We start from the raw sequence: 12,726 nt of genomic DNA on the forward strand, positions 1-12,726 counted from the left end.
TGCCTCCAGTGGTCCAGACCACTGGAGGCAATCTATTGGTCCACATTTTGTCCAGACTAGAGACATAAATACAGGCAGGGTGATCCGGGATGATGGTCTTCTTGGTGGCCAGCTCAGCTTTAGTTTCCATTTCTTCTGGCCTGGTATCTGAACCCAGGCACTTTTCATTTGGTCCACCCTTTTTCAACAGATCAGTTAGATGTTTCTTGCTGGTTCGGGTTTCTACTTCGGTTTTTACATCTGGAGTTTTTCACATGAGTGTATCACAATTTGTATGTAGCACAGGTGCCATGTAATTGGCATTGTCTGCATCTTTTATCGTGGTGGCAGTATGTACTTTCTTTGTGTCTATGTCTCTTTTTGCTTTCATGGTTTGTCTAAATTCTGGTGGTTTTGTCTTTTTGTCTTGGTTGTTTGTTGTTCAGCATCTTAGGCCAATTACTGTTGCCCCATCCTTTGGCTCTTATTGGCTTTCAATACTTATTCAGTGCCATGTTATTTGTTGTCTAATGCATTCTTCACCTCCTGCTTACTCATTCTCCTTCTGAGTCGTCTTGGTCTCTGGATAGTGTTTCTTTTCTTTCTCCTCCTTGGCCCTCTATTCCAAGGCACATTTATCTTAGGTCATCCAGTGTCATTAAATCTAGCCAGCATATGGTCTATCCTCGGGCGCCTGACTGCTAAGTGGACAGCGCTTCGGATTCGTAGTCCTGAGGTTCTGGGTTCGATCCCTGGTGAAGGCAGAGACAAATGGGCAAAATGTTTTTCACCCTGATGCCCCTGTTACCTAGCAGTAAATAGGTACCTGGGAGTTAGACAACTGCTACAGGCTGCTTCCTGGGGGGAGTGTAACAAAAAGGAGGCCTGGTCGAGGACCATGCCGCAGGGACGCTAAACCCCGAAATAATCTCAAGATAACCTCAAGAAGATCCTTGGGCCCATGTTGTTTGAAAGTTTGTTGCTTTGACTACTGTATTTTCTAATATGTCTTGGATTGATATTAGTCCTCTGGGGGCTTTGGAGGTCTGACAGGGTCCTGGTGGCTCGTTACCTGGTCAATGTCTTTGGTCCCTGTCGGGCTTGTGTTGCTCTGGGTAGGCTTTCCTGTCCTGGTCTCTGCCTTCAGAGCTTTGATCTTCTCTCTCTGTGGTAAGTTCTGATATATTTTTCCCTGTGGTTAGCTATAGGGAGCCACCATTTGGCCTCTCCAGAAAACCAGCATTGAATATAATGAAACACCTCTTACTAGATGAGACTTATGAACTTCCCAGGTTCTCTTCCCCTTCCCTGAACCAGGTGTGTCAGCTTGTTTTCATTGGCTCTGGACTGAGGATTTTTAGCATTAGTAGCCAGCAGTTTCCAGTGGTACTGCAACCTGGTAGTGGCCAGCTCTAAGGTGGGGGGGGGGGGGAAATCTAACAACTAGGAGGATCGTTTACAGAGTCATTTGCTGCTTCATTTCCTTTTTTCTTGTGAACCCAACAGTTGTTGGCTTTTCTTAGCATCCTTTCTGTGTTTTGTCAGTGAGGTGATTGTTTGAATCCCCTGCTCTCTGAACCTCTGAGGCGGGCCAGGTTTTGGCCTCTGGTCTCCAGTAGGCAATTGAAGACTACTAGGAATAATGTCACTCATTTGTGACATTAGCCACCAAGGCCCACCCAAAGAGAGAGCATTTTATTACATTCAGTACTTGGTTTTGCTCTTATTTTGGCATCCTGTATGATTTGTAGGAACTTCTACAAATTGTGTGACACAGGTGGTGCTTTATAATCTTCAGGACTTCATGGATTCTTTTGATAATTGGATTCTGAGTCTCTTGGTTAAACTTTCTTGATTTTGGATGCTCAGCTCCATTTCCTTTTTCAAACATTTTGTCGTAAGTTCATAAAAGACTTTGTCTGGAAATTTGTGTGATGTATAAATTAGTGAGGGAAAATCCTGTAGGTTTTACCTTAGCTTTGGCTGGAGAACAAATTTCAAAGGTATGTTTTTTAAGAACTGAAATTTAATTTTTAAATGCATGAATGGAATAATTAAATGTAAGTAGTTTACTCTCCTCCTCTCATGCTTGATTGCATCTACTCAAACTCCCCAGTTTCATAAAACCAATATGTATTAAATAAAATTCCACAAGGTTATGCAGAGTGCTGGAGACACTTCACATTTGTACAGTAATTGATTAACAAAAATAGTGGAATTGCATTTTGTTATGGCATTACAGTATGCTTTAGGTTCCTTTTTTGGTTAGTTTTATTAGAGCCTTATTAGTTTAAACTTAAGGTCTTAAAGTGTGGATAATTTATTTGATAATCGCCTTTTTTATTATTATGAAGAATCGGGGCATTTTGTTAGCTCTGCATTCATAGCGACTTAATTATATTTTCTTCACTCGCAGGATCATCAGAAGGACACAAGGAGAGGATGGGGAAGTAAAGGAAGAAATCTTTGAAGAATACTAAGGAGGACATTGAGAAGGAATACTTTGTAAAGAGGAAAAGCATATTCCTCTCAGTCCTCCTTATCTGTCCACCTGCCTTCCTGCCTACCATTAAAACTGCCATCACCAATTCTCCTCCACTATCACCAAAAAAAAAAAAAATCCTTACTCTTTCTTCTAGTGCTCTGACACTCCCATCAAGAATTTTATTGAGAGGTCTCATATATTTTCATGCTCATCATTGATAAGCTCTTCAGCCACATAATAGATGGCTTTATCGTTACATATGTAGTCCATCTTACTTACATTTTATCTCATCTGGAGAATGCTGTCTTAGAGAAAGAATAGGAAATTTATTGAGGGTCAGTGATTATGCAGCAGCTAGTGACATATCGGTTGTCAAAGGATCTAGTCAGGACCGATACAATGAGAAATACATGATTTTTTTAATGTTATGAGTGAGAAATTTTAATGCTTGTGACCTTTTATTGTAATAAAATCATAATGTTGTCAAAGAAAAGTCAAATCCAAATGTAATCTGATTGTATGATTTCTATGAAAGTGATTTTGAAAGATGTCCACAAATAATCACACATTTGTAAAGGTGCACACACCCTATTTGAGCTGTCAAGGTGTTTTAGGTTAAGTAACGTTCCCCCTTGTGATGTGGCGTGTTTCATCCTAGTATGACACTGATTATTATTATTATTAAGAATACTTAATGCTGAGGACATGTCATGTATTATGACTAAATCTGTAGCCACGGGATGAAATAGGAGACCAAGGTTTCAATAGAAGCTATATAATCATTTTAATATTCAGGCTCTTAGACTGGTAGAATGTTATATTGTGGCTTATGAAACATCCAGTTATGGGCATGTTGAATGTAAGATAGCTATGATATTTCCACTTAATTAATTTGTCACCCACAAAATTAGTAGTGAGATTGGTGATTTAATGATATAAATGGGGTCTCAATATGATTTAGACAAAGATAAGTACTAGTATATTGTTACCCTAATTATAGAAGAAATCAGCTTCCACTGTGTTTATTTCCCTCATGGTCATAAGTGGATGAAGAAATATGATAATGCCTTAGCACCTATTCCTAGATTACTCTCTGGCCAACAATTGTTATCTTCATTCTTTTTTGGTTTGGTCTTGATTTAGGCTGGCATAGGACTAGGAGATGGGAAGAGAGGCCTGTCCTGAGGTATTTCCTGGGCCTCATCCCAGTCCTGGGCTAAATTCAAGACAAAGTAGCTCCGAACATTGTGGTCACTTATCAAGTTTTCAAATAAATGCTTAATGTGATGTGCATTTTCTTAAAATTTATCACTTCCTACTTTGTTCTACTTAGAAACAGGTGGTGTGAAACACTGGTGTTGTAAAATCATGAAAGTCATGCATGTAATTATCAAAAGGTGCTAAACCTATAAAACTAAAGCACTGTCATAAAATATTAAAATGTTCCTAGATATTACTCAAAGTTCCACTATGAGGGCAGAAAAGCTTAACACTTTCGCTCAGTACGAACTCAGCATAGAGTTCTCCATTAAATAGAGGGATGTTTGGTAAGGACTCAGCATTGAGTCGTCGGTTTGGCAACGTAGCGGCATTTTCGGGAATGTATTGCCGTGGTTTTTGGACATTATATGCATATACTGTACTCCTGTAGGGAATTTCATTGCAAATACATTGATACCAAAATGAAAGACCTAGGACAAGAATTGAGATGTCCAAAGTGAAGAGAATGTACACATTTTATTGATCTTGTGCGCTCCCGGGTAACACGCTCTCACTTTCTCACTTTCTGACAGGGCTTTTGGGCTTTATATGCATTTAGTCCCGTAGAGAATTCTATTTCAAATACAATGATACTAAATTGAAAATCCTAGGACGAGAATTGAGGTGACAAAGTTGAAAGGAGTATACACTTTTCAGTATTACCCCACACACTAATGTAATGAGAGGAGCCTTGGGGTGGCGCAGCACTCTTTCATCTTGTCGGCGGGTGAAGCACACTGCAGTTTTTTATATTATATGCATATACTCCTGTTGGGAATTCTATTGTGAACATGATACCAAAATGAAAGACCTAGGATGAGAATTGAGGTGACCAAAGTGAAAAAGCGTGTACTCATTTTATTGCTCTTGCGTGCTCCCGGGTAACTTGCTCTCACTTTCTCTGTTTGCTGTGGGTGGTAAGTCAGGATTTTGGAGTTTGTATGCATTTAGTCCTGTAGAGAAAGGTTATGAACAATGGCCTATAATGTACTTATCTTTTGCCATTATCACTGCTACTAAATTCAACAGTTTCTTCTCATCAGTTGGCACATACGTTGCAAATGATATCTCAGCATCTCAAAACGAAGTAAATGACTACATGGTTACTTAGAGTATAAATGACTACCCTGTAGTATACGTATAATTACGTATAACTACCCGTATTATTACGCTACATCCTGTAGCGTAACTATAGTGGCTTTACATAAACAATTACTTTACCTAGTATAAAATCACTTTAACATCTCGAATGTATCAATAATAGTAATTATAATAATTCATTGTAATTATAAATAAAGAATTCAATGTGACAGGCAGCCAGAGTGCATTTACGCATTAAGCTTTTATCGAGGTTCCCCCCCCCCCCCCCCCCCCCCCCCCCCCCGGAGCAAAAGGCTGAATTACTGACTCCGCCCGGATGCCACATCTCCACAACATGTTGACTATCTCCTGGGTACCTACTTGCTGCTAGGCGTGCCTAAAGGAAATGTGCCCAACCATTTCTGTCCCGCCCGAGATTCGAACCCGGAATTCTCGATTGTGTCGAGAATGAACCTGACTGTACTATCGGGACTCTAAATTGTATATTGTATGAATAAAATATTATTATTATTAAAGCAGGATTCCAGCTTATATTTTTGGCCGGGGACACGAAGAGTTCCGGGGTTTATGTCACAAACCCAGGCAGTCAGGATCGACAGGCGGCAGAAGGCTTTCGTCCCCGTGGGCGGATGCCCTGAAAACCTGATGATCCTGGATGCCTTCCTTGCTGAGGCTCGTTCGCTCAAGCACAACACGCACCTGGCGTTTCTGGATATGGAGAAGGCTTTCGATAGCGTCTCCCATCCGGCCATCCATCGGGCCATGAAACGTAAAGGCATTCCAAAGCCTTTAAGGACATATATAATGTCGGGCTATGATCGGTCCTCAACCGTAATAACCAGTCAAGGGGAGAAGTCAAAAGACATCCTGATCACTAGGGGGGTGAAACAGGGTGACCCCACTGTCTCCATTTCTTTTCAACCTAATAATTGATGAGGCAATTACTAGGGCTAAGGACTTGGGGCTAGGGGATGGTCTGGGAGGCGAAAAGACATCAGCACTGGCATTCGCTGACAATCTGGTTGTGGCAGCAGAAACGGTTGCCGGATTACAGACACTCATAACAAGAATTTGCCACATACTGCGTGGCTCTGGTCTTAAAGTAAATGCTGCGAAATGCCGTACGCTAAGCATAGCGATCGATGCATATCGTAAGACGTGGCATATCCCCACCAGGAAGGCATACTACGTCGGGGACGATGCAATCGGTACTATGAGTGTGGCGGACGAGTATAAGTACTTAGGGATACTTATCGGGGCCGGGGGCAGACGCTTATCCTATGGTTCCCTGTTTGAGGACGGCCTGACTAACATCACTAAGACGCCACTCAAACCCCAACAGAGGCTATACCTACTAAAGCACCACCTGATTCCCAAGATGAACCACCGCCTTGTTCTCAGACACGTGTGTAAGACGGAGTTAGCGAGGCTTCACCGGCGGCTGCGACATGCCACCCGTGGCTGGCTGCGGCTGCCTCATGATACTTCTAACGGCTATTTTCATGCCAACGTGAAGGACGGTGGACTAGGAATACCCGACTTTGCCGCATCAATCCGCCTACAAAAGAACAAGCGGCTCGGGGCTTTAGTAGAGTCGGAGGATCCGGTGGTAGTGGCAGCGGCTCTCCTACCCGCGTTCCAAGCGCGAATGCGTCAATGAGTAGACCCGACCACGGCCACCGGAACCCCTTCTAACAGAACGACTGAGCGCTCTAGAAAGTGGAAAGCAAAACTGTACAGCATGGTCGACGGTGCCGGCCTCGCGTCCTCTTGTGAGGTTCCATCTTGCCACAAGTGGGTCGCATCCGGTACCCGTCTGCTAAGCGGAGGAGATTTTGCTCACGCCATTCAGATTAGGGCAAACGCTGTAGCCACGCCGTCTAGAGCAGCTAGGGGTAGACCCGAGGCTTCTGGTGTCTGCGATGCTTGCCAGAAACCAGGGACCTTGGGCCACATATCCCAGGCATGCCACAAGACACACGGGGCTCGGGTGAAACGTCATGACGATATCACCCGGTTCGTAGCTGGCCGCCTGCGGCAAAGAGGTTTCGAGGTGGAACGCGAAGTTCGTATACCGGATGGAGGGACCTTCTGTAAGCCCGACATCATAGCTTGCAAAGGTAATGAGGCCTTTATATTAGACACCCAGGTCTCTGCTGATAACTTCCCACTCTCCCGTCCACATCAGAGCAAGTGCGACAAGTACGGCACCCCAGAGATCCTTCAAAAGGTCAGGGAATATACCGGGAAGCACACAGCATCCGCCTCTTCAATAACCCTTAATTGGGGGGAAGGATGGTGCAAGGAGTGCGCGCGTGGTCTACTGGACATGGGTCTCACCAAGAGCGACCTTGAGATTTGTTCTGTGAAGGCCCTGACCTGGACATCTTCCATTTACAGAATAAGGTCCAAGACCACATCTAGGGGGCAGACCACCTTAGTCCCAGGATCACTGTGCACAGGGTGCATATGGGTTAATATAGTCTCGCTTAGGTGAACCGCAGCCAGGATAGCTGGTAGCCAACTATCTAAGCAGAGTCGTCATCTGGTGTTCCACTTCTCCTAATGGTGTCTCACAAGAGGGTGGATGACCTGGCCGGAGCCCACGAGTGGGTAAGGCAGCGGCCGGAGGGACCCCCATGCACATACATGATATCCCTCCCGCTCCGGGGCCTTGTTAGGAGCTTCCACTATGAATAGTATTTTTCCATGTATGCCGATGTCAAGTCACCAATCCTGCCGCTTAGGCAGCTTGCTGTTTTGTCTTCAGTTTTAGTTCTTTTTTAATGATATACTGTGCACCTCTCCCTTTGTGTGCTGTGTCCCATATAAGAAAAAACCAAATACAAAAGAATTTTCCATTTAATGTTTGTTTGTTTTTCCGGTTATTATTGTGTGTTATTAGTATCATCTTAACTCTTGTGGGTTGTGATGAGATCTGCCATTTATGTGTATTTTAGTTTGTGTTTTGATAGGGCATTAGGTATGCTTAGGGGTGCCTTCTCGCCATGCCCTGTGGCTGGGGGGATTGGTGCCCCTGAAGCTACATAAACACCCTATACCCCCCCCCCCCAAGTGGCCAGGGGAGTTAGGGGACAATAATGCTTTGCGTCCCCGTGGAGGGTAGAAGTGACAGGTGAGGTAGCCTCCGTGAAGGGTAGAAGTGACAGGTGAGGCAGCCACCTCACTTGTCCCCGTGGAGGGTAGAAGTGACAGGTGAGGTTGCCTCCGTGGAGGGTAGAAGTGACAGGTGAGGTAGCCTCCGTGAAGGGTAGAAGTGACAGGTGAGGCAGCCACCTCACTTGTCCCCGTGGAGGGTAGAAGTGACAGGTGAGGTTGCCTCCGTGGAGGGTAGAAGTGACAGGTGAGGTAGCCTCCGTGAAGGGTAGAAGTGACAGGTGAGGCAGCCACCTCACTTGTCCCCGTGGAGGGTAGAAGTGACAGGTGAGGTTGCCTCCGTGGAGGGTAGAAGTGACAGGTGAGGTTGCCTCCGTGGAGGGTAGAAGTGACAGGTGAGGTTGCCTCCGTGGAGGGTAGAAGTGACAGGTGAGGCAGCCTCCTCACTTGTCCCCGCGGAGGGTAGAAGTGACAGGTGAGGTAGCCTCCTCACTTGCCCCCGTGGACGGTAGAAGTGACAGGTGATGGCTGAGGTGAGGTAAATCCTCTCTCCACACTGCGTGTCCTCACAACACAGGGTAAACAGTTGCACCAGGCCTGGACCAAACAACCTAGTTTGCAGAATTACCCAAAACATTAGAATTACATAAATAAATAAATAAATAAATATGTTTTCTAACTATAATATTAATAAAGAATGTAGGTATGTATTATTTTTCTCGGAAATAAGTTAATTATATAACAAAATGAGAAGAAAATTGTGAATAATAATAGCTGGGGCCATGAAAATCTGATAGTAGGCCACGAGCAACCGTGGCGGGAGGGTGTGTTACTACACAGTTGACAAATGCGTGTTGGACTTGCCCGTAATGTAAAGTGTTACTACAGACTTAGCGGTTCACTGAGGGCACACTAGTTTTCTGCGCAAGGAATTAGGCCGTTGAATAACATGTCAACTTTAGTAAGTGCTCATCTTGAAGAGTTAACAAAGATAACAGTCCACTATGGGCTCACCATAGCCCGTGCTACTTAGAACTTTTGTTCCAAGTAGCTGAATCTAAAACAGCAACAACAACAGGTGTAACTAGGAAGACTGAAGAAACCTGCCACATCAGTGAAGATCAATTCATCTTCTGCACTGGAGGCTGGGTGCTGTAGGGGGGCTGCAGTGCCTCCGGAAGGTAAGACCATGACATTTGTAAACACGAGAAGTAAAAGCAAGTTGATGCGACGATTATCTTCGCAGGTCAGCCTTGCTTGTGTTATGTGTATAGAAAACATATTAAGGGTTTGCAATCCTGGGAGCGGGATTTCTTATGATTTAGATATTATTAGCAATACTGTACCATCCTCCGAGGATACAATGTCCCTGCGGTCCGGTCTCTGACCAGGCCTCGTGGCTGTGATCTGGGTAACCAGGCTGTTACACGCCCGATGATCTCAGTTTGACATGTGAATTACAACCTCATTGATCAGGAATCATTTGGAGGTGTTATCAAGTTCCATTTTGAATACCGTGAGAAATCAGCCAGTTATGCCTCTGATGTATACAGGTGGGGGAGGGGGTGTTGAGTCTTGGGTCTTAGTAGTGATAGAATTGTCTCGGCGATCCATTGGATCTCTACATTTCAACGGGGATATCTTGCACTTCCGCCAGGTCTCGCAAAGAGTTATTTCTGTATGCAGATTTGGAACCAGTCCATCCAATATATTTTTGCAAGTGTAGATACATAATCTACACGATGTCTCAAGATGTTAAAGAATTGTGTAAATATTTAATTCAAAATGGTGTGCTACTAGAAATTTTAGCCAAATATCCCCAGTTTACTAACTGCCGGTAGTAATTGTGGGCGATTGTAACCTTTCCACCGCTGCCCACAGGAGGCAGGGTGCTGGTAAACATATTAGTTGTGACACTAGCTCCTCACATGTCAGTTGTGACATGTGAGGAGCTAGTGTTTCATTACCAGAAAATCTTCTACTAAGGAAGCAGATTTTCTAGAATTAATTGACGATTGCTTTCTTACACAACACATTAAGGAACCAACGCGGGAAAATAATGATTTAGTGTTAATTAACAGGGAAACACACATTAATGACATCGAAATAGGGAGTGAGCTAGGGAACCGTGATCACAAAGAAATCAGATTTAGCATAGAATGGAATAGATCTGTAGGAGAAAATTCTGTTAAAGTGCCAGTTTCGAAAAGCTGCTTTCAATAGCCTAAGATTTTTGGGGGTCAAATAGATTGGAAAGTCTTGGGCATGGGGGGTGGGCCGGTCTTGGAGCGAGACGTGAACCCAGCGATAGGTGACGTAAAAAGGGATTTCGATGCGGATTCAAAATATAACCTATTTAAAAGTATTCTAAGCAAAGCACAAGACCGTAGTATACCATACAAATTGAATAGATCGAATACTCAAGACCCAAAATGGATAACAAAGGACCTGAATAACCTTATAGGTAAAAAGAGAGCTTGGTACAAAAGGATTAAGAATGGTGAAGTCAGTTTAGAACAGGAATTCGTACAACTGGGTAGAAATGTTAAAAAAGAGTTAAGGAAAGCAAAAAGAAACTATGAAGTTCGCATAGCAGGGCAAGCAAAGACAAATCCAAAAGGATTCTTTCAGTATTATCGAACAAAGATTAGGAAAAGGATAGGTCATTAAAAACTGAGACATGTCAGATGACGAAGAGATGAGTAATATTTTGAATAAATATTTTATATCAGTATTTACTAAAGAGGAACTTAACAATATGCCTTCAGCCGAACAAGTCTATGGGGGTGAGGACGAGGATAGGTTGACTAGTTTAGCAGTTACCAGGGAGGATGTAATTAAACAAATAGTAAAACTCAAACCAAACAAATCCCCATTGCAGGGGGAAAGAAGAATGCAAAGAGGAACTTTGCGAGCCACTGTCTACGATATTTAATAAATCAATAGTCAGGCAGAGCTCCGATTTATAACCATCCAATCCCACTCATGTACATGTCCAACCCACGTTTGAAGCAATCGAGGGACCCCACCTCCACCACGTTACGCGGTAATTGGTTCCACAAATCAACAATCCTGTTACCGAACCAGTATTTACCCAAGTCTTTTCTAAATCTAAAGTTATCCAATTTATACCCATTGTTTCGTGTTCTGTCTTGTGTTAATACTTTTAATACCCTATTAATATCCCCTTTGTTATGTCCATTCATCCGCATGTAAACCTCTATCATGTTACCTCTAATTCTTCGCCTTTCCAGTGAATGCAATTTAAGCTTTGTTAATCTCTCTCTTCATATGAACTTAAGAACATAAGAACAAAGGTAACTGCAGAAGGCCTATTGGTCCATACGAAGCAGCTCCTATTTATAACCACCCAATTCCACTCTTATACATGTCCAACCCGCGCTTGAAACAATCAAGGTACCCCACCTCCACACCATATAAGAACGCCATTGAGTTGGGAACACGGCATCATCATCACAATCCTGATGTGATGATGATGACTTGGAACTTGGAACTGCTGCGACTTGGAACTTTTTGTTCCCAGTAGCTGAATCTTAAACAACAACAGAGGAAAGGCTGCGGGAAATGCATCTTACGACACTGGGAAACGGAAGAGTAAGGGGAGACATGATCACTACCTACAAAATCCTCAGGGGATTTTTTTTTTTTTGCAGTGATATTCCTGCGCGGGCCCTAAGCCTCTGGCTGGCCCACTAAGTGTTGCTTGTTTCTGTTTTACTTGGGCGGAGTATGAGTATTTATGACTCGTATGGTCGCTTCAGTAAGATTTTGCCATATGTGTTTAACAACTACTTCTGCTCTGTTGAATCTAAGTTAAAATCTTAATGGGTTTGTAACTGTGCACTGTGTTAGATAATGTTCCTGTGGTCTGTCGGGCATTTCTCCACAGGGGAATTGACAGGGTAGACAAGGATAAACTATTCAACACTGGTGGGACGCGAACAAGGGGACACAGGTGGAAACTGAGTACCCACATGAGCCACAGGGACGTTAGAAAAAACTTTTTCAGTGTCAGAGTAGTTAACAGGTAGAATGCATTAGGAAGTGATGTGGTGGAGGCTGACTCCATACACAGTTTTAAATGTAGATATGATAGAGCCCAGTAGGCTCAGGAATCTGTACACCAGTTGATTGACAGTTGAGAGGCGGGACCAAAGAGCCAAAGCTCAACCCTCGCAAGCACAAATAGGTGAGTACACAGCACAGACAGCCCCGCTCCTGTGCCAGGTAAGTCCACTACGGGCTCGCCATATCCCGTGCTACTTGGAACATTTTGTTCCCAGTAGCTGAATCTTAAACAACAACAATAGGAACACGGTCCAGGGATCTCAAGCATTGGTGCCATCCTAGAAGTTGGATGTGAATGGCTGTTCAGGATAATGTTATTTAGGGATGACGAGGATCCTAAGATTGGATGCACCCTGTTTAGGATAATAGGAGCTTTTACTGTCGACTAGACAAATATTGCAATACTAATGCTATACTGATAACTGTCAACACACACACACATGTAGACTGATGTATGCTCGGGTTGGGGCTCACTTAACCAGGGCTGTGTGCTAGTGTCTCCCCGGCTTCCTGCTGCGTTGTGATATTTACTCATCCTGGAGAGTTGCTGCTTTTTATTTGCTTCATTGTAACCTGCTGTTAGTGAGGTTTGTCTGAGTTTAAAATGTTTGATGATGGAGGTATAGGAAATTATTTTTGGAAAAAAAGAGGCTATAAAGGTGTGACTTTTTTTTTACCGATTAATTACTTTGTTA

General features: G+C 43.5%; 1 protein-coding gene across 31 annotated transcripts in view; it reads left to right on the forward strand.

The window, feature by feature from the left end:
* The window catches only part of LOC123756928 (ankyrin-2), a 982,618-nt gene extending 978,867 nt beyond the window's left edge, over positions 1-3,751 (forward strand). For all 31 annotated transcript variants that reach the window (XM_069329388.1, XM_069329393.1, XM_069329412.1 and 28 more), the window contains one exon: positions 2,396-3,751. In XM_069329388.1, the coding sequence (XP_069185489.1) occupies positions 2,396-2,459 (64 nt within the window). In that variant the 3' untranslated portion in view covers positions 2,460-3,751. The remainder of the gene's footprint in view (positions 1-2,395) is intronic.
* Positions 3,752-12,726: the final 8,975 nt, after the last annotated feature.

Source organism: Procambarus clarkii, chromosome 22 (genome assembly GCF_040958095.1).
Source record: "Procambarus clarkii isolate CNS0578487 chromosome 22, FALCON_Pclarkii_2.0, whole genome shotgun sequence".
In the NCBI taxonomy this organism is placed as follows: Eukaryota; Metazoa; Arthropoda; class Malacostraca; order Decapoda; family Cambaridae; genus Procambarus; species Procambarus clarkii.